Source organism: Petaurus breviceps, unplaced genomic scaffold (genome assembly GCF_028583685.1).
Source record: "Petaurus breviceps papuanus isolate PSGF00001 unplaced genomic scaffold, PetGlider_PUasm1.0 90639, whole genome shotgun sequence".
NCBI classification, from domain to species: Eukaryota; Metazoa; Chordata; class Mammalia; order Diprotodontia; family Petauridae; genus Petaurus; species Petaurus breviceps.
The window spans coordinates 5,900,956-5,924,314 of record NW_027187296.1 but is presented as its reverse complement, the minus strand read 5'-3'; the positions used below and the strand labels follow the sequence as shown (position 1 = coordinate 5,924,314).

The 23,359-nt window shown below is 39.8% G+C and overlaps 1 protein-coding gene across 2 annotated transcripts in view; it reads right to left on the bottom strand.

The window, feature by feature from the left end:
* Positions 1–23,359, bottom strand: part of SMAD9 (SMAD family member 9) — a 109,202-nt gene that overhangs the window by 14,877 nt on the left and 70,966 nt on the right. For both annotated transcript variants that reach the window (XM_069064662.1, XM_069064663.1), the window contains exons 2-3: positions 18,102–18,716; positions 10,210–10,467 (exon numbers count right to left, since the gene is read on the bottom strand). In XM_069064662.1, coding sequence (XP_068920763.1) covers positions 10,210–10,467; positions 18,102–18,513 — 670 coding nt within the window. In that variant the 5' untranslated portion in view covers positions 18,514–18,716. The remainder of the gene's footprint in view (positions 1–10,209; positions 10,468–18,101; positions 18,717–23,359) is intronic.

The following is a 23,359-nucleotide window of genomic DNA, read 5'->3' as shown; positions in this document are numbered from 1 at the left end:
GAAAGCTACACTTTTGGATAAACTTCTGTTTTGTATTTTTGGACAGCCAGCTATCAGTAGTAGGATGTCTACCAGGCTGTTCTGCTGCTCATATGCCCCAGGGTACACCCTTGGAAATAGAGGTTCAGCTAAAATAAGTCAATGGCAAAGTAGGAGGGGAAGGGGATAAGAGAAGGGGGGGTAGAAGGGAGGGCAGATTGGCCAAGGGGGTAGTCAGAAGCAAAACATTTTTGAGGAGGGACAGAGTGAAAAGAAAGAGAATAGAATTAATGGGGGTGGGGGGATTAGGATGGAGGGAATTACATTTAGCAACAGTAACTGTGAAAAACATTTTTGCAGCAAGTCACTACACAAACATATAGAGAACTGAGTTAAATTTTTAAAAATAAAAGCCATTCCCCAATTGATAAATGATCAAAAGATATAATCACAGTTTCAGATGAAATAATTAAAGTTATCTATAGGCATATTAAAAATATATTCAAACTCACTATTAATTGGAGAAATGCAAATTAAAACAATTCTGAGGTACTACCTAATACCTATTAGATTGTCTAATAGGACAGAAAAGGTAAATGACAAATGTTGGAGGGAATGTGGGAAAAATAAGAAATCAATGTACTGTTGATGGAGTTGTGAACTGATTTAATCATTCTGTAAAGCAATTTGGAACTATGTCCAAAGGTTTATAAAACCAGACATACACTTTGACCTAGCAATACCACTACTAGGTTTGTATCCCAAAAGAGCTAAAAAACAAAAAGGAGAAGTACTTATCTGTACAAAAATATTTACAGCAGCTCTTTTCTGGGAGTAAAAAATTAGAAATGGAGGGGATACCCATCAACTGGGGAATGGCTGAACAAGCTGTGGTATGTGATTATGAAGGAATACTACTGTACTATAAGATATGATGTGCTCAGGATTCTTAGAAAAACATGGAAAGACTTGCATGGGATGATACAAAGTGAAATACACTGTGTATAAAGTAATAGTAATATTGGAAGATGATCAGCTGTGAATGATGTAGCTAATCTCAGCAGTACAATTCAAGACAACTCTGAAGAACTTATGATGAGAAATGCCATCCATCCCCAGAGAAAGAACTGATGTTATCTGAATACAAATTGAAGTATGCTTTTTTAACTTTCTTTATTTTTCTTGAGTTATTTTTTAATTTTCAATGTAAGCATTTACACCTTAGCAAAAGCTGCAGATCTGGGGTTTGACTGATTGTTTTATTGATTATTCAGACTGAAGAAAGTGATAATGAAAATGTTAATGCAGATTAAACTATAAAAAGTATGTCATAGGCATTTTTTTCCCAGAGAGTCAGTTAGTAAACATTTACCAGTAGACTACTGTCCAACCTCACCCACCCCAACAATAAAGATTACAGACATGAGCTACCATGTAAGTGCTTGCTGACTGACTGACTACCTGGCTATTTATGCTTATGTGATACAGGGATGAAAGCACTAGCTGTGAGGTTAGGAAATAAATCTTCTCAACTTGCAGCTCTGTGACTCTGGCTAAGTCACTTACCCTTTCTGGTCTCAGTTTCCCTATCTGTAAAATAAGGATGTTCTATGATCTCTAAGGTCCTTCCTGGCTTTAACAATTATATAATTCTAAATCTATTTGGTTCCATATCATCCAAAGAGAAGGGGTTTGTTCTGAGGTGAAAAAACAATAGTTAGTTGCTTTTTCAAGAAACTAGAGAGGGATGATCTCCCAATAAGCTTAAAAGAAGGTAGTTATATGATGATTTACTACTGGAAAGAAAAAGAAAGAAGTCAAGCCCACTAATTTAACCAAAGCCAAGTCAATATACAAATTGCTTTAAGTAGTTTTTACATGAGTAATCCAATATAAATAATAATAGTTTTTATACAGAGAATTTTACAAATATCTCCTTTTATCCTTACAACAACCATGGGAGGTAAGTGCTATTATTATTAGATTTTACAGATGAGGAAAAGGTAGGCAGGGGTTAACTGACTTGCCTAGGGTCACATAGCTATTAACTGTCTGAGGCTCAAGGTGAACTCAGGTCTTTTTTTTTTTTTTGAACTCAGGTCTTCTTGATTCCAGGCCTAGCATATGGTGCTACCTATCTGATTATAAAATCACTTTCCGAACATAGCATTGGAAGGGGTCACAGGACTATAGGATTTAGAGTTGTAAATAACCATAAAGGTAATTTCATAAGCAACTGGTTCCACTTCTTATCCTATGCAGGAATCTCCTTTACAAAATCTCTAACATGCTTGGTCATCCAGCTTCTACTTGATGGAGAACTTATTCCCTAAAAAAACAGCCCACACATTTTTTTAATGACCTTAATTTTTTGGAAACTTTTCCTTCCATGAGGAAAAACTCCCTTCCCTGTAACTTCTACTCTCTTACACTTCCAAACAGAATAGTATACATTATAAAAGAATTTTGGGGTAAGAGTAAGGGGGAGGCAAAGCCAAGATAGAGGAGAAAAGGCAGGGATTTGCCTGAGCTCTCCCAAATTTCCCTCTAACAACTTCAAATAAGGCCTCAAAATGAATTCTGGAGTGGCAGAGCCTACAAAAGGACAAGGTTGAACAATTTTCCAGCTGGAAGACAGCCTGGAAAGTTGGCAGAATAGGTCTGTCACACCAGAGTGAGAATGGAGCACAGTCCAATGCAGGCTACACCAGTGCAGGTTGCTCCCCCACAAACTAATAGCAGGCTTTATGGGTAACTGAATCAGTGGTTGCAGCAGTGGCTTCCAGAATTGTCAACCCACAGACAGCAAGAGAGTCAGAATATTGGTCAGACAGAGTTCCTTTGCTGGCATTGGGTGCAAGACTCTGTTGCATTGCTCATCCTTAGATCCAGGTTACAGGAAGTGAGAGGAAGAGCACTGGAATACCAGTACTTGCAGCTGCACGGGAGTGGGGAGCATGGTCACAGTTCAAGGGATGAAAAAAGTGTCCATGGTCACTCACAGACCAGAGCACAAGCCAGGAGAGTGGTAAACACACCTCTCCTTAGGTCATACTACCTTGGAAGAATTGAAAATATATAGATCCTCCCCATCCCACACCAGCTCTAAAAACAGCTACACATGCACAAAAAAAAAAACCAAAAAACCCTGAAGCTTAGGATGGCGCCTCCTCCATCCTGAGAGCAGAGACCAATATTAAAATAAAGTTCAAAGTCAACAAAAATTTTGGGAGGACAGAGCCAAGATGGCAGCATAGAAGCAGGAAAAATCTGTGAGCTCCCCCCATAACCACCTCAAATTCCTAGAAAAATGACTCTAAACAAATTTTAAAGGTACAGAACCCACAAAGTGACAGAGAGAAACAAATCTCCTGCTGAAAGCAGCCCAGCAGGTGGATAGGAAAAGTCCATAACAGCATACAGGGAGCCTAGCCCAGCCCAGAGTGAGCCTACAATTTTAACCCCAGGGCAGCTCCGACCAGAAGCAGCTAGAGCAGACTTCTGTGATTCTAATATTTTGATTCTTTTTAGACTGGACTAAGTAAACATCCACTCTAAAATAAATTTTAATATAGATAATGAATTAAAAAGGCAAAAATTTGTTAAAAAATCTGTGCCATCTCTACTGGGAGTTCCCCTCCCCCCATAGCCATACTCACATTTGGGGTGTATGGAGTGTTTTGGGAAGATTAACACCTCTGATTAAAGGGTTTGCCAAGGGGGAAAAAATATGTTGGAAAAATGAGCAACAAACAAACTCTGACCATAGAAAATTACTATAATAACAGGGAAGATCAAAACATTAACTCAGAAGAAGACAACAAAGTTAAAACTGTTGTGTTCAAAACCTCAAAGCAGAAATGTGAATTGGTCTCATGCCCCAAAAGAATTCCTGGAAGGGCTCAAAAAGGATTTTAAAAATCAAATAATAGAGGTAGAGGAAAACTGGGGAAAAGAAATGAGGAATATAAGAAAATAATGAAAAAAAGAGTCAATAGCTTCATAAAGGAGGTTCAAAAAATGCTGAAGAAAATAACAACTTAATAAACACGATAGGCCAAATGATAAAAGAGGCACAAAAATCCACTGATGAGAAGAACTTCATAAAAAGCAGAATTGGATAAAAGGAAAAAAATATACAAAAATTCACTGAAGAGAACTCCTTAAAAAGCAGAACTGGCATAATAGAAAAAATAAAGAATGTACAAAAATTCACTGAAGAATATAACTCCTTAAAAAGTAAGATGGGTCAAATATAAATGGAGGTATAAAAGCTCACTGAAGCAAACAATGCCTTAAAAATTAGGAGTGGGTGAGTGGAAGCTAATGACTCCATAAAAAAAATCAATAAAACAAAATCAAAAGAATGAAAAAATAGAAGAAAATGTGGAAATATCTTACTAGTAAAACAACTAACCTGGAAAATAGATCTAGGAGAGATAACTGAAGAAATATTTGGAAACCAAGACAAAACAAGGAACCTAGACATTATCTTTCAAGAAATTATCAAGGAAAATAGCCCTGATATTCTAGAACTAGAGGGTAAAACAGATGTTAAAAGGAATTCACTGATTGCCTCCTGAAAAAAGATCCCCAAATGAAAACTTTCAAAAATATTATAGCCAAATTCCAGAGCTCCCAGGTCAAGGAAAAAATATTACAAGCAGCCAGAAAGAAACAATTCGTATGTCATGGAGCCACAATCAAGATAACACAAGATTTAGCAGCTGCTATATTAAAAGACTGAAGGGCTTGGAATATGATATTCCAGAGGGCAAAGGAGCTGGGATTACAACCAAGAATCATCTACCCAGAAAAACTGAGTATAATCCTTTGGGGGTAAAACATTCAATGAAACAGAGGACTTTCAAGCATTCCTAAAGAAAAGAACAAAAAATTTGACTTTCAAATACAAGACTCAAAAGAGGCAAAAAAAAAAAAAAAGGCTAAACAGGAAAAAGAAATCATAAGGGATTCAATAAAATTAAACTGTTTACATAGAGAGATGATACTTGTAACTCCTAAGAACTTTATCATTATATTAGAGCAGTTAGAAGGAATATACATAGACAGAGGACCTAAGTGTTAATTGAATATGTTGGGATGATATTTAAAAAATTAAATTAAATTAAAGGGCGAAAAAGAACAATGCACTGAGAGAAGGGGGAAGGGAGAGGCAGAATGGAATAAATTATCTCACACAAAAGAGACAAGAAAGAGCTCTTCTAGTGGAGGGAGAAGTGCTTTAACCTCACTCTCCTTGGAAGTTGCTCACATATATATACACACTCAGTTGGATATAGAAATCTATCTTACCCTACAAGAAAGCAGAAGAGAAAGGGTATAAAAGAAGAAGAAGGTGTGATAGAAGAGAGGGCAGATCAGTAAAGGCAGTAGTTACAAGCAATACGCTTTTGAGGATGGACAGGGTGAAAGGAAAGAGAGTAGGACAAATAAGGAAAATAGGATGGAGGGAAATATACATTCATTATAACTATGAAAAAATTTGAAGCAAATTTCTCTGATAAAGGCCTCATTTTTCAAATATATAGAGAACTCAGTTAAATTTATAAAAATAAGAGCCATTCCCCAATTGATAAATGGTCAAAGGATATGAAAAAGTAGTTTTCAGAAGAAGAAATCAAAGCTATCGCTAGTCATATAAAAAAATGCTCTAAATCACTACTGATTAGAGAAAGGCAAAATAAAACAACTCTGAGGCACCACTTCATACCTCTTATATTTCCCAATGTAACAGAAAAGAAAAATGACAAATGTTGAAGGGGAATATGGGAAAATTTGGATGCCAATACACTGCTGGTGGAGTTGAGAATTGATTCAACCATTTTGAAGAGCATCTTGGAACTATGCCCAAAGGACCATACATACCCTTTGACTCAGCAATACCACTACTAGGTCTGTATCCCAAAGAGATTAATGGAATGAATGAATGAATGAATGAATGAATGAATGAATGAATGAGTGAAAAAGTAAAAGGACAAGAACCTATATGTACAAAAATATTTATAGCAGCTCTTTCTGTGGTGGCAAAGAATTGGAAACGGAGAGTTTAGCCATCAGTTGGGGAACAAGTTGCAGTATATGATTGTAATGGAGCACTACTGTGCCATAAGAAATGTTGAGCAGGATGCTCTCAGAAAAACCTGGGAAGACTTACATAAACTGATGCAAAGAGAAATGAGCTGAACCAGGATAACACTGTACATAGTAATAGCAGTATCATATAATGATAAACTGTGAATGACTTAGCAATTCTCAGCAATACAATGGTCCAAAACAATTAGGAAGAACATGATGAAAAATGCTATCCAAGATGGAACACAGAGTCTGAATGCTGATTGAAGCATACTTTTTTTCTTTATTTTTCTTGTTTTTTTTTCAGTGTTTTTTTTTTACAACATGACTATATGGAAATATGTTTTGCACGACTGCATATGTATAAACTATATCAAATTGTCTCCTCAATGAAGGGATAGTTGAAGGAGGGAGAGACAGAATTTGGAACTCAAAGTTTTAAAAAACAAATATCAAAAATTGTTTTTACATGTAATTGGGGGAAAATAAAGTATTAATAAAAACATTCAAATTGATCAGAAACTTCTAAAAAAGAAAGAAGAGAAGTTTAAGGTTTTAAAAATGCTTTAAGTGCATGGCTTTATTTGCATCTCACAATAACTCTGTAAAGTATGAATGAATGAAAAAGTGTATTTAATTGCTTTGTGCAAAGTATTATACTGAACACTGGGTATACAAAGAGAAGAGAAAGATGACCCCTGCTCTCAATAATGGGAGAGGAAACACATACAGAAGATTTCACATACTAGTCAGATGCAAATATACATTCCAGGTATTATTATTCCCATTTTATAGATGAAGAGACTGAGATACAGAGAGGTTAAGTGACTTGTCCAAAGGCATCCAGTTGGCAAGGTGATTTTTTCACATAGCTAGTAAGGTGGGCTTTGAACCCACATCCCTCCTGATCCAAATCCAATACTCTTTCACCTATGTCATGTTGCATCTCTAAATTGTACCCAAAAAATCATGGGGTTTTTTCCCTACATGATAGACCTTCTTATCTGAAGAAGACTATGTTCCTACAGGAGAGGAAAAGAATATTAGTTATATTAAATATTCATAGTTCTTTCAACAATCTTTATATGATATGGTTGTCAGTCTCCTCAGCATCCTGACTACTCTCCTCTGGATAAACTCTAATGTATTATCATTCTTCCTTGTCAATGTGATGTCTAGATCTGAGCTTCAGATGGGGGCTGATCAAGACAAAATACAAAAGTACTATACTTCAATACGCTATTTTATTCCCCTCCTGGCTGTGCTTCTGACTCTTCCAACTCCACCACCATGGCCCCAGGTAGGTGCTTCCTTCCCAGCTTCTGCTTTCCAGATCTCTTGGTACATAAAAATGTGTTGTTCCCCCCCTCCTCCCCGCTTCCCGGAATGTAAATTACATAAAGGCAAGAACTGTCTTTTTATTTGAATTTCTACTTCCAGAGCCTATGTGTCTCACATATAGTAAGTACTTAATAAATGCTTTTTGCCTTGCTTTGTCTTTCATCTGCTTTAGCATGGAATCGATGTGCTATTTTTTCCATTTATATAATTAAAATATCACTTCAATTATGCTACAGTCTTGCTTTTTGCACACTGGCATACATGGAAGATGTCTTCACTATCTTCCCAAATCTCATTAACTCATTTCCTGGTCTTATACCAACAGACACTATACTCTTGGCTATATATGAAGGTCCTTACAATCCAAATTCAAGTAACTTACAACATGTCAGGAACAGACCTTTGGTTTAAAAGGGAGCAAAAGCATGGGAAAATGCTAAGATCATTCATACCGTGTTTCCCCGATAATAAGACCTATCCCGAAAATAAGCCCTCCCCTTACTGTGTAAGATTCCTCTAAAATAAGCCCTATTGAGATTGCTACTGTAGTGAAGGTGATCCCCTGCGCTACACGCTACATTACAGTACCCTCTGTATGCACCGTCCCCCCCCTCCCCCCCGTGAAACGCACGCCGCGCTCCGAGCTGCATCCAATCAGAGCTGCAGCAGTGAGCGCGTCATCCTGTTCTTCCCCAGTGATTTGCTTGCTGGAGACATTGAGAGCAGTGCCGTGGAGGAGAGCTGAGGCAGGACAACATAAAAACCCGGTATGTAAGCGGGAGTGAGGGGGCATGATGGAGGATAAAAAGGGCATGATGGAGGAAAAAAGAAGAACTCAGGGGGCACGATGGAGTGAAAAGAAGGACTGATGGTCATAATTTTATTATTCTGTCTGTTTTGACCCCCAGACATGAGTACAAAAAGGAAGAGCTATACTGTTGAATATAAGAAAGCAATTGTAGAGGAGTCACATGGCAAGAATCTTGCAGTTTTCTGTAAAGAAAAACTTTTGGATCTTCGAATGGTCAGAAAATGGAGAGCAGATTATAATAACCTCAATCAACAGGTGGATGAGGGAAAAGGGAAAAAGCGCAGGTCTGGATCAGGTCGGCAGCCCTTATATCCTGACTTGGAGATCCTCATTGGTGAATGGATTGCTGACAGGAGAGCAAAGGCCTTGGTTGTGCGCAGGGCTGATATTCAAGCATTTGCCCTTTCAATGGCACCAGAGTTTGAAATGGTCTCAGAAGGATTCAAAGCATCACAACACTGGTTGGCCGGTTTCCTTCAATGGTATGAACTGTTCCTAAGAAGATCAACAACACTGTTTAAGCTGGAAGATGCTGAAGTTATTAAACGTGCACTTGCATTCAAGTCCTTTATTGATAGGATCGACATTTCCAAGTACCAAACCTGCAATATGATTGCTATGGATGAAACTGCAGTGTTTATGGGACAAGGATCTCAAACAACAATTCATCACAGGGGTGCAACGTCAATCTACATTCCCACCACTGGCTATGAAAGTGCACAGGTCACCTATGTTTTGGCAATTCGTTTGGATGGAAAGAAAGCCACACCTCTAATCATCAGTAAGGGCAAGAAAGATAAGATTGAACGTGTATCTGGCATTTACGTTCTTGAAACCGAAAAAGCCTGGTGTACACAAGCCGTTATAAGAAAGTGGGTTGATTTAATGCTGCCACTTGTTATGCGAGGTAACCAAAGAGGTCTGATAGTCTGGGATTCAGCCAGCACTCACCGCGCTAAAGAAATGAAGAACTTCCTTGCAGAGAGAAGAATAGATCAAGTAATGATTCCTGCAGGAATGACTGCCTATCTCCAGACCCTTGATATTGCAATAAAGAAGCCATTCAAGGACCATTTGCGCATGGAAGTCAATGACTACATTGAAAATAGAATGGAAAGAAATCAGCATGGAAACTTCGTGAAGCCCTGTCTGCAAGAAGTCATGACTTGGGTGAAGAAGTCATGGGATAAAATTACTGACAGCTGTGTCGCCAAGGCACTACGAGCAGGTTACCTGGACAAGACATATTCATTTAAAGAGAGCTATATTGCTGGACATGACAGATTGGGTCCACTTCTTCTGAAGGAAATGGAGGCGCAAGACATCCAGGATGGAATTCAGGGTATGGACACTTATGACGATGTTGTTGAAGAAGATGACATGATCATTATTGAATAAAGGTACATTTTTTTGTTCACATTTACCTGTTTATTAAAATTGCTGTCAATGTTCATTAAAATAAGCCCTCCCCTGAAAATAAGCTCTCGTGTTTTTCTGTCAAAAAAAAAATTAATAAGACAGTGTCTTATTATCGGGGAAACACGGTAGTCTAGATTCCATACTGACCATTTTGCTCCTGATTTCATGAAGGGACTATTTTCCTCTTGTCATATACTCTCATTTTAAAATCCCTAGGCTATGAAATACCCAAATACCTAGGGATGTTGTCATATATTAGTAGAATTCTCATTAAGTATATTTAGAATCAAACTGGGTTTGGCTCCTGACTCTGCCTCAAACTCCCTGTGTGACCTTCAGCAAATTGCTTGACCTCTCTGGTAGTCAGTTTCTTTATATGTAAAACAAGGATGTTAGGCAAAAGAACTTCTATGGTCCCTTCTATCTCTAAATTTATGATTGTGTGATTTATGAGCCTTTATAAATATATAATCCTGTAGTCTAACAGCTTTTAATTCCCTCTTCCCAACAGTTATCTTGGGCCATTTCTTCGTCATCTCTATACTATGGTTTTTACTTCTTACCTGTGAGTTGATATGGACTCCCTGGCCCAGATGAACTTCCTGGGGAATGAGGGTAGCTTACAGTGCTGGGAGATGGCAAGAACATGTGGCTGGGTGACGATGAGTAGGTAGAAGCTGTGGGCTGCTGAAAAGATTCAGGATAGGTTGCATTGTGTGGCATCAGGGGCTCACTGTGGAGGGAGGCATTCCGAAACTTGGCCAGAAGGCTGAGCTGGGGGTTAAACTCGCTGTGTCTTGGTACAAGCACAGGAGGAAGCACTGAAACAAGAAAGAGCCATCATGGTTAGAACTGAACATTAAAGAACGATAGTTGTTCCCTTCGGAAACTAAAAGGATCTTATGGACCACTACTAGCTTTCCGAACTTCGGATTTGTCACTGATGCTAAAATGAGACTATTGCTTCAGTCCTGTGTGCAAAGATGTCAGGGTAAGAAGAATTTTTTAAATAAAGAATTACTCTAAAATGTAGTTTAGCACCCTATTGGTCTTGCCTTCCCCTAGAGTATCATGCTTAAAAAAAAAAGAATATGAATCTCTTAGCTATGACTGTTCCTGCAGGAAGTTAAATTGTGGAGATTCAAATTCAAAAGCCAAATGTTCTGATACTCAGTGCTCACACTAGCTCCAAGGATTTTCTACACATAACGACCAATCAGAAATAATGATGTACAGTCTAGTATTTGTCCTTTACCATGGTATTTTATATTTCTTTATCTGACGGGGGGTGGAGGCAAATGAAATCATATAGGTGAATGATAGCTTTTAAAAAGAGATCCTAACATAGGAAAAAAGAAAGTGGGTTGGGGCAGCTAGGTGGTGTGATGAATAGAGCACTAGCCCTGGAGTCAGGAAGACCTGAGTTCAAATCTAGCCTCAGATACTTAACACAGAAACTAGCTGGGTGACCTTGGGCAGGTCACTTAACCCCAATCGCCCTCCAAAAAGCAAAAAAAATAAAAGTGAGTTCTTGTTCAGTTGTTTCAGTCTTGTCTGACTCTTCATGATGCTATTTGGGGTTTTCTTGACAAAGATACTGGAGCGGTTTGCCATTTCCTTCTCCTGCTCATGTTACAGATGAGGAAATTAAGGCAAACAGGATTAAGTGGTTTGCACAGCGGCACACAGCTAGTAAGTGTCTGAGACCAGATTTGAACTCAAGAAAATGAGTCTTCCTGACTCCAAACTCCATCCACTGCACTACCCAGCTGGCTCCTTCTCTTATTACACATCAGTTATTTAATCAAACACTCATTCTTCTCTTGTAGAAACAACAGGTAAAAGATAGAATATATCTTTTTATTTATTCCATCTATCTATAGAGATAAGGATCAATCTAGAAGATGACTTTTCGTGTAAAACCTGTCTGGAAGAGATTTCCCTATCCATTCAGTGGGATGTGGGTTCCCTTTTAAGGATAATTTTTAGCGTGCAATCTATTCACTTTCTTCACTGAGAGGAGGTAATAAAGCTTCCGTGACCCGAGTTTACATGTGGCAGCGTGGAAGTTGCTTGGCATTAATAAACATCCTTCTTCACATACTTCTCTGAGCAAAGTTTTTTTTTTTTATTTCTGTGTTGATGTGAAGATTTGCAACCCTATAAACTACAACGGAGAAGAAAAGAACATATTTTTTTCTCTAGCATAATGTATATCTTACTAATGTAATTATTCTCATGGGCTGCATCTGCTTTTTTCTGCCCTTGTAATTCAATGCAGGGAATCTGAGGAGTACAGACTAAATGTAAATAACTCAGCTTATAGCATTAGAAGTTGCCTGGCCTTTGTTCCTTTATTTCCCCTCTCAACAATAAACACTAACGGCAAGCCAGAGCTCACATAATGGGCCTGCTTCTGCTTAAAGCAGAATCACCCAGCCGGGGAATGAGCTTGGACCGTGAGCCTGGAAAGCTGCTGAAGCCCAGCTCCAACGCTTACTTTCCTTTGGACCTCTCTGAATTCCCTTTTTTATCTGTAAAATAAGAATAATGTTTGAGCCATTTACCTAACAAGATTTTTGTAATAAAAATCACTTTGTTAACCTTAATGTGGGAATCCTTACTTCTTGTCATTATTCTTTAATCTGACTAGCTCACTTATTCTATGTGTGTACTGAATATGTTTTAAATACTGTCACCAAGGAAACCAATTCCTCAATCTTGAAATTCCATTTGCTTCCTATTCTTAATTCAACTCCATTTTGCTCATTTGGAGTGTTGATTAGGTAGTAAATATCAAAATAACTTAAAATGATGTTATAAAATACTTTCAGTGATAAAGGGAAAAGGACTTCTAAATGAAAATATGCCATAGTCTCCCTATCACAAGTCTCTCCCAACTCTGGTCTATCTTCCCCTAAGTATCAAACTGATCTTCCTAAAGCCCATCTCTGACCATGTTGTCATCCCACTGTTCAATAAACTACTGGGGCTCCCTATCACCTCCAGGACCAAATATAAAATCCCCTGTTTGGCCTGCCTTTGTAACCTGAATCCCACCCCCGCCCCCTCCCCTGACCTTTCTTGTTTTCTTATACCTTAGAATTCTTCCCTTCCACCACCACCCCTGTAAATACTCTGCATTCCAGTGACACTGACCTCATCCCTTTCCCTTGAATAAGAACGCCACCTTCCAATTCTGGGCACTTTAACTGGCTGTCCCCTATATTTAAAGACTTTCCTTCTTCATCTTTGCCTCATGGCTTCCCTCAAGTCCCAGCTAAGAACCCCTCTACAAGAAAACTTTCCCAATCTCCCTTCTTTTTAGTGCCTTCCCTCTGTTGATTCTTTCCCATTTATCCTGGACATAGAATTTTTGTATAATCATTTGCACGTTGTCTCTCTCACTAGACTTGACTGTGAGCTCCCTGAGAGAGTGGAGAGGGTCATCTGCCTTTCTTTGTACCCTCAGCATTTAGCAGAGTGCATGCATAGCACCTAGTAGGTGCTTAATAAATTTTATTGACCAAATGACTGACTGAGCAATCTAAAGGCACTTCAACAATTACCTAGTTTAACTACAACTCAAATAATAACCTGTCTACAACATCTCTGACAAGTGATCATCTCTTTTGCATTTGAATACTTCCAGTGATGGAGAAATCATAGAGTGCTAGATGCAGAGTGAAACACTAACCTTTCTGAACCCAGTTTCCTCACATACAAAAAAAGATAACAAAATTTGTAGTACCTACCTCACAGGGCTTGCTGTAAGACCCAAATGAGATATTTCATTTAAAGATAAAATTATTTATATATATATGTATATATATATATATATATATGTAGAGTGATGTATTAGAAACTTTAAAGTTCTATAAAAACTATTAAAAAGTTCTACAAAAATGTCAGCTATTATTACTTCCAAAGGCACCCTACAATACTTTTGGACAGCTTTAATTGTTATAAAATCGGTCCTTATGTAAAGCTAAAATCTGCCTTCCTGCAACTTTTATTCATTGCTCCAATTTCTGCCCCTGGCCACCCAGAAGAACAAATCAAATCCCTCATTCCCATAACAATCTTCCAAATATTTCAACAAGCAACTATGTCCCTCATGTTCTCTTGTTTTCCACAAACTAAATATCCCCAATTCTTTCAGAATCTCCCTACCATCTTGGCAACACTCCTCTGGCTACTCCCCAGTTTGTCAATGTCCTTCCCAAACTATGGTCCCCAGAAATGGATACAGATATGGTCTGAACAAGGCAGCCAAGTCATCCGATTCTGAACTACACATCTCATTTCAATGTAGCCTAAGATTATATTAGAACCATCACATCTTTTTCAAATAGGCATTTTATGTGAAGGAAAGGGGAATAACTATGAAAAAGAGAAAAGATGGTTATCATTCCAGGCCCTTGAGGCAGAATCATGATATTCCTTGCACTTCAGTATAGATGATCTTCCAAGGATTTATCTAAGCAGTTCTATGATAATAACAAAAGCTAGCATTTATATAGAGAACTTTAAGGTTTGCAAAGCATTTTACAAGAATTATCTCATTTTATCCACACAACAATTCTCAGAGATAGGGAATGTTGTTATTATCTCCATTTTACAGCTGAGGAAAGTGAGGCAGCCAGAAGTGAGCTGTGAGTTAAGTAATATAGCTAGTGAGTGTCTGAGGTGTCAAATTCGAACTAAGGTCTTCCTGACTCCAGGCACAGCACTCCATCCACTGTACCACTAGCTGCCCTGAGGAACAAAGAGAAGGTTCAAAAGTGCCAAAGATAACTAGCATGTCACCTGCAGCATCCCTGCTTTAGGAGGGAATTAGGGAATGAGCATGGCATTGCTGAAAGTGGAAAATTTGAACTTCATGGTAATTTGGAATAACAAATTTCACAACACCTAGAAACTTTCCACAGAATCTTGATTTTCCCTGTTCTTGAACTATTTACATACAGAGGATACATGTTCTAAAACAGGTAGAGAGAAAAACTGCTTTTTCTGCTGAGGAAAATCAAAGGATGAAATGATAAAATATACAAATAAAATTGAGGTTTTTAAAGGTCTTTGTTATGTAACTTTGATTCTAAAACAACTTCTTCTAATGTGATGGTGTGAACACTATCTTGCACCATGAATATTTGGGTCAAAACTCTCTCCATACAGAAAGTGACATTATGGTAAGTCTTTAGGAAAGACTGGATTACAAATATTCCTCCACTATTAGGTTTTGCTTCTCTTTTATTTTTTTTTTAAAGCAATCAGGGTTAAGTAACTTGCTCAAGGTCACACGGCCAGTTATTTCTGAGTGTGGTGCTGAGTATCTGAGACACTGGAGCCGGTGCTCTTACTCGCTGAGCCACCTGGCCGCCCCTAAGCAATTGGGGTTAAGTAACTTGCTCAAGGTTACACAGCCAGGTGTTTCTGGGTGGGTGCTAAGTGTCTGAGCCTGGGATTCGATCTCCAGGTCTTCTCAACACTGGAGCCGGTGCTCTTACTCACTGTGCTACCTGGCCGCCCCTCGGTTGTCTTTTACAATGAGAATTTATCTATAGAACCAGATGGATGGAAAGAGCATGGGATCCGGGGTCAGAGGACCCAAGTTCAAATCCTACCTGCATTTCACATTAACTATGTTCCTTGGACAAGCTGTTAACCTCCATAGGCCTCAATTTCCTCACGTGTAAAATGAGGGAGTCAAATAAAATAACCTCTAATGGCTCTTTTAGCTCTAAATCTAAAATCTAAATTTTGCAACTACCCTAGAAACTGACGATGGCAAGGTCTCCGCGGTCCATGTCATTTAGCTACCTTAAAGAGAAATGTATATAATGAATTGTTTAAGTACTAAACCTCTTTGGATGGGAGGCAAGATGGATCTGCCTCATGCAGTTTAGCATTAGAACAAGGTTCCAGTGATTTTGTTAGTGTCTTCAATTAAATCTCATCTTCTCTCTTAAGAAGAGATGATAGAGAGGAGGAAACACTCAAATGAATATTCAGGTATTTGATTCATCTAAAAGTATTAGAAATATTACTTTGTTCAAGAAATAAGGCCAGTCCTTTTTAATCTTCTTTGGGCTCTATGCATTTTTTCCTGCTTGGAGCTCCCAAAAAAATTAAACATAAAAAGAAGGCAAGGTGAGTCTGGGTCCATGAGATAAAGTGAGACCATTAGGAGTATAAAGAATATAAGGAATATTCCTATAACATAGGAATATAAGACCTTCTGCTTTCATTTTCATAGAAGTCCTTCGTATCACCAGCAATAGAATAAATTGACTGTGAGTAGAGTGAGATCATCCCTTTTTAACAATGTATACCACCATGTAGTGGTTGGGGGAAAAAAGCACGTAGAAACCTAAAAGATCACCTACTTAATACTATTAGATGAAAGGTACTAACCACTTCTTCAATTTTGGTTTAAGGTTTAAGAGAAATCCTGGATGATGAAATCTGCTGAATTTCTTAAATAACCTAACCTAAACTTTCTCTCTGAAGCAGGCTATTTCTGTGCACTAGTGTATCACGGCTTTGATTTCCCAGAATAAAGCAGACAGGTAAAAAGGGAAGGAGAACTGGCATTAAATTGTCTCCCCTAACTGCATTATTTATACACTTAACAAAAATGAAAAGATAAGGGTGGCCCCCAAGGGTGCTGATGTCAAAGGACAAGAATGAATATAGAGAGAGACCTTCTTAATCACTTAGACTCAGAACTTCAGAGGCATTTTTTACTCTTTCCTCTCCTTCACCTATCATATATAATCAGTAAGCAAATCCTCTTGATTCTGCCTCCACATCTCTCACCCATCCTTGTTCAGGTCTTCATCACCTTCATAACCTCCTCGCTGGTGTCTGATTCCAATCTCTTCTGTCACAATGACCAAAATAATCTTTCTAGACAATGTCACTCCTTTACCCAAAATCTTCAGGATCTACCGCATAGAAGATAAAATACAATGTTCCTTAACTTAGAATTTAAGGCCTTCCAGTCAGATTCCAACCTACCTTTTTAGCCAGAGCGCACATTATTTCCTTTCAAATGCTCCACATTCCAGCCAAATTGGACTCCTACAAGAAATTCCCTTAACTTGACATATCATTTCCTGGCTTCATGCATCCATGCAGGCCACTGCCCATGGCCGGAATGCATATTCTACTCATCTACCCCTTTCAGAATCCTTGTCTCCCTTCAAAACTCCTCTCAGGTGTCAGTATGTTCATTAAACCTTCCATGATCCCTCAAGCTAAAGAAGACAACAAAAAACCCCCACACACCTCTCCTCAGATTTTCATATTGTTTTGTTTTCGTTTCGCCTTTGCTCATACCTTATGTCATTCCCCACTGTGGACATGCCTTACTCTCTGCTCCAGGGTACACCCACACCCACACCCACACCCACTGTAAGTTCCTCAAAACCAAAGGCTATGTCATTTTTTAATCTTTGTATCTTTAGCACCTAGAACAGTGCCTTGGACAAAATGTGTGCCTCTTAATAAATATCTGTTGAATGGGTAAATGGTAAAAGAAGTACTACCAAACCATTTTATAAGTGGAAGTCATGTTTTGACTTTTAATAGAAAAGTTTATTTAAAGGTGAGGAGTTTTCTAAGAGGTTTTTTTTTCTTTATCATATTACAAATTGTTGTTCAGTTGTGTCCGCCTCTTCATGGCCCCCTTTAAGGGTTTCTTTGGCAGCTACTGGAGTGGTTTGCCACTTCCTTCTCTAGCTCAGAAGAGTTAGGCATAGGCCAAATGCATACTGGGTGAGTAAAAATGTCATTAGTACCAAGGCTTGCAGGTGAGCTAAGAAGAGCCAGGCTGCCCCCTGATTAAAGGAGAGTGAAAGGGAAAAGCTCTCCCTATTTGGGTCAGTATGCAGGTGCTCACTAAAAGAGTTACTAAGAGAGGGGCGGCCAGGTGGCTCAGCGAGTAAGAGCACCGACTCCAGTGTCAGGATGACCTGGAGAACAAATCTGGGCTCAGATACTTAGCACCACACCCAGAAATAACTGGCCATGTAACCTTGAGCAAGTTACTTAACCCCGATTGCTTAAAAAAAAAAAAATAAGAGTTACTAAGAGGTAGCCTTGGGCCTAAAAACTAGTAGTGATAGGGTGACTCAGTGGCTAGAGTGATGGACCTCAGTCAGGAGGACCTGACTTCACATTTAGCCTCAGACACTTACTAGCTGTGTGACCTTGGGCAAGTCACTTAACCTCTGCCTTAAGTTTTCTTATTGGTAAAATGGGGATAATTGCACCTACCTTTCAGAGTTGTAAGGATCAAATGAGATAATTATAATGTGCCTGGCACATAGTAAGCACTATATAAATATTATTATTATCCAACCTCAGACACTTACTTGTTGTGTGATCCTAGGCAAGTCACTTGATTTGGCCTATGCCTAAATCTCCTAATGATGTAGGGATTCATTACCTGGGGTTTCCACTCGACGGTAGTGATAGGGGTTAATGCACACTTCTTTCTGCTTTGAGCCAAAGGGGAATTCACAGCACTCCAGTGGTTTTAATTCATGATGGGACTGTAGATCTGGCCAGCGCCACACCCTGCAGTAAATCACATGAGGGAGCCCCTTTCGGTGTGACACCTGCAGCCTTCCATCCAGGGACCGGGGGATGGTGACACATTTACTGGGTTGGCCTGGGCAGCTCAAGGCCCTCTCCAGCTCCTCCATCGCTCCTTTCTTCTTCTTCAGTTTCTTCACCAGAGAGTCAACGGCCTTCTCTGCCCACTTTTCCTCTTCATCTCCCTGCTTCCAGCCAAGCAGCCTTTTTACTGCCGGGCTAGTGAAGGAGAACAGAGAGCTGATTGGGGTGCTGGAGTGCATAGGAGGCAGACAGAGGAGGGGAGGCTCAGGCAGAAACAAAAGATCTCCCTTCTCTGACTACAGGTCAAAGAAAGTGTCATTCGAGTTATCTCAAGGGATGTCCACATAGACAGATGCTTCCTTGTTTCTGGGAGCAGCTGAGACAGATTCCAGTTGGGAAGGACGTTGTCTTTCTCCCAACAATCTGAAAGTGTTGGTCGGTCCTGAAAAGCAACCAGAGATCACAATGAGAAGAGTCAGTTCAGGGACCCTTATTGATCATTCATAAGATCCATTTTCCTTATCGTGGATTTCAAAATAATTCACTGCCAAAGATGAAAAATGTAAATCCTGACTGAATGTAAGCAGCTAAAACTCCTTACTGAGTGTCCAGGAGAGCTCACTTTAGTATTTATGTTCCCAATACCGTGACTGGTTTAAGCAGAATGCTCACACCTCAGCCTCAATGTCACTCTGGACCTTGCCAGGACCCCCTCCCAGACGTGCTGCACACTTTCTAAACTTCTACATCATGTTCCCTCCAAGATTCCTTCTCATTGTCCCTTCCCTCTGCTTTTCCTGTGTGTTGACTTCCTCCATGTACAGGCTTTTGCTTGTATTTGTGTCATGAGTACTTCAGTATAGTGCCTAGCACATAGCGTTTAATAAAAATTATAATATAAGCAGCTAGGTGACACAGTGAATAGAGCACTAGGCCCAGGGTCAGGAAGATCTGAGTTCAAATCCAGCCTCAGACACAAACTGTGATTCTGGGCAAATCATTGACTCTGTCTCAGTTTCCTCACCCATAAAATTGGTATATCACTATCACCTGCCTTCCAGGACTGTTGTGAGGATTAAATGAGATAATAATTGTAAAGTGCTTAGAACAGTACCAGATGCATAAGTGCCACATAAATGTCAGCTGTAATTATTATAATGTCAAACACTTGTTGCCTTGCATGCACAAGTCTCCTCTCCAACTTGAATTAAAGGAAAGGGGAACATAGAATAATTGGGAATGTACATAGTATACCAGGTAATCTCATTATCTTGTATTTATTAGAGGCCAAGGTTTTAAATTCTTTCAATGTAATTATCTTTTTTGCTCTCCTGGGAGCCCCTTATCCGTGAGTCAGTCAGTCAGCATTACTACAGGTTCATTATGTGTACAGCCCTCTCCTTGACTGCAGAGATCCAAAAGAAGTTTAACACATTTATAGAACTCATGGTTCAGAGTGCAAACACATGGAAAAAACATGAGAAGAATCAGAAAGCAATGTGTGAAGAAGAATAAACGAACACAGTACCAAAATGGAAAGCCAGGCCCTAACAGAGCCCTTTACACGTCCCTGGGACTTCGTAGATACTCCTTGAATTTGGTGAATCAGGACAGGGGCAAGACAGGGCCAGGAGGGAGCAGCGGCATAAAGCTGCTCAACGTTAGGTGTTACATCACTTTACTTCAGTCTCTGGGCTTCAGGATCAAGTTCAGATGAAAAGTTTAAAAGACTGTACTTCTTAAGAGTGGAGGGGGTTAGGGCGGCTAGGTGGTGCAGTGAATAGAAAACACTGGCCCTGGAGTCAAGAGGACCTGAGTTCAGATCTGGCCTCAGACACTTGACACACTTACTAGCCGTGTGACCTCAGACAAGTCACTTAACCCCAACTGCCCTCCAAAAAGTAAAAAAAAAAAAAAAGAGTGGAGGGGGTGCTGGAGGAAAGAGTGAGCAACTGAGTGGTTTTAATCAGAAAGGGCAGGCTTCTTGGAGGAGGTGAATATCCACAAGAGTTTGAGTGACAGGAACCTTGCTAAGAAACTGCTTTTTGTCCCAAGGAAGAGAATATTGCGAATTTTCCCTTGTAAACAGAGTGTGAGCACTAATAATTAAGACAATGCACATTTATTAAACACCCAATGTGTGCCAGTCATTGTGCTGAGCACTGGGGATTCAAAAAGAGGCAAAAAGAGAGTCCCTCTTCTCAAGAAGCTCACAGTCTGATGAGGGAGCCAGCATGAAAGGAACCGTTGGACAAACGAGACAGACAGGATAAATTTAGAGCAGTCGCATTAAGAAGGATGAGGAAAGGCTTCTCATAGAAGACGGGATTTTAGCTGGGACTTGAAGGAAGCCGGGGCAGCCAGGAGGCAAAGACAAGAAGGGAGAGCGTTCTAGTTGAGGGGGGCAGCCATTCCAGAAGGCTGGCTGTAAGAAGAGAACACCGGAACAGCCTTCTAGAATCCTGTGTCAGCCATACTGTAATCACCTGTAATTCTTCCATTTGCCCAAGAGGCGGCATCATGGAGCAACAAAGACCTCTGGGCTGGAAGTTAGTAGAACTAAGGCTATGGCTCTGTCCCTCAGCAGGTATGTCACCTTGTACAGCCGTACAGCTCCCTTAACCTCACTGGCCTCCACAAGCCTCATCTGCAGAAGGAGAAGGCCGGGCTAGACCACAGATTCTTAACCTGGGGCCTACGAACTTGGTTGTTTTAATATCTGGATAATTCTATTTTGTCATACTTTGTTTCCTTTGTAGTTTTATGCATTTAATTTTGTGTGTTTAGAAACATTATTCTGAAGCATAGACTTCACTAGACTGCCAAGAATCCCATGACACAGAAAAGGTTAAGAATCCCAAGAATGGGGGTGGCCAGGTGGCACAGTGAATAGATCAGTGGCCCTGGAGTCAGGAGGACCCGAGTTCATATTCGGCCTCAGACACTTAACACTTACTAGCCGTGTGATCCTAGGCAAGTCACATAAACCCCAATTACCCTGCCTTCCCTCCTCCAAAAAGCAAAAAAACAAAAACAAAAAAAGAATCCCAGGACTGAACCCTTCCAGCTCTAAAATTCTGTGATTCTTCTCTCAAATATCTAAAGTCACCAAATCCTATTAAAAGCCTCCAAGTCAGACCTTTCTCATTTCAATTGCCAGCATCTTAGAATAAGCCTTTATCACTTCATATATGAATTATAATCACTCCTAATTAGCCTCCTCTCTTTTGCATACTGCTACCAAATGAACCTTCCTAAAACTACATTCATCATGTCATTCTCCTATCCAATAAGTTACAATGGTTTTTTACTGCCTAGCCAAGTCTAGACCACTCTGCCAGAACTTTGAAGACCCTCCACAACTTGTCCTCATCGCCATCTATCCTATTATTTTCCAATACCTACCCTCTCTTCTAATAAGGATAGTCTCATTTATTGTCCTCCACACATTTAAAGTTCTCCCTGCCTCCAAGGTCATATGGTATCTCCTACCTATAATGGCCTTCTTCATATGAATATAAAATCCCCTGGCTTTTAAAGCCCTTCACTACCAGGCCCCTTTCTACCTTTCCGGTACACTTACATTTTAATACCCAACAACAATGGCCTTCTTGTCCTCTCACTTCATTTTGGGACTACATTCCTTTTCACTGGCTCTCTTGACTGGAACATTATTTCTCCTCATATCAGCCTCCTAGTTTCCTTCAAGATTCAGCCCAAATTCTACCTTCTACAAGAGGTCTTTCCTGTTGGTCCCTCCCATCCCCACTGTTGGGGCTGTCTTCTCATATTACTTTCCATGTACATTTTGCATGTGCATAGCTATTTGCATTTTATCTTCCTCTATTTGAATGTGAGTTTCTTGAAGGCAGGGGCTGTGTCTCTGCCCTTCTGAATATCCCTGGCACTTATAAGACACAAAGCCTGGCACATTGTAAGTGCTTGTTCCCTGACCGACAACAAGAGTCTACTTCAAATCTCACATCTTCCAGCACGCCTTCCCTAAATACTCTAGTCTAACATAATCTCTTCTTTCTCTGAGCTCTTATAACACATATTATATGTACCTAAATATAGCTATATAATTATATACACGCACCTTATAATCATGTTGTGTATGCTTTTTGTTGTTGGTTTTGGGGGGAGCTCAGGGATAAAGTCTCTACCAAAGCAGATCAGCAACTGTTCTGCAACTGATAGTCTTTAGAGACAGAGTTGCCAGGGCGGGGGGCAGGAGGGGGGGCATTGAGGGCTTGCCAAGGGTGGTGCAAGCATGTTTCCTATCATTCCACTGAAACTGCTTTGTCCAAAGTTACCAGAGATCTCTTGGCTGCCAAACCAATGGCCTTTTCTCAGTCTTCATTTTCCTTGACCTCTCTACAGCCTGTGACACTGTTGATCACTCTCTTCTCCTTGATAACCTCTGGTTTTTGAGATGTCACTGTCTTCTGGTTCTCCTACCTATGTGACCATTCCTCTGTTTCTTTTGCTGGATCCTCTCCAGGTCAGGCTCTCTAACTGTAGGTGTCCCTAGGGGTTCTGTCCTGGGCCCTCTTCCCTTCTCCCTCTATACTACTTCACTTGGTGATATCATCAGCTTTAATGGATATTACTACCATGTCTGCTGATGATTCTCACATCTACCTATCCTGCCCCAATCTTTCTGCTGACCTCCAATCTCCCACATCCAACTGCCTTTCAAGTATCTCAAACCGGATGTTCAGTAGACACCTTAAGGGGAAGCTAGGGTGGCACAGGAGATAGAGTAGCAAGCCCAAAGTCAGGAAGACTCATCTTCGTTGAATTCATATCTGGCCTCAGAAACTTACTAGATGTGTGACTCTGGACCAGTCACCTAACCCTGTTTATTTCAGTTTACTTACCTGTAAAATGATCTGGAGAAGGAAATGGCAAACTACTCCAGCATCTTTGCTAAGAAAAGCCCAAAATGGATCACAAAGAGTCAAACATAACTGAACCACAAGACACCTTAAACTCAATTATGTCCAAAACAACTCATTCTCTTCCCCCAAATTACACGTATCTATAGATATGAATACACTTTTTAGAAAAATTTTCTGTGGT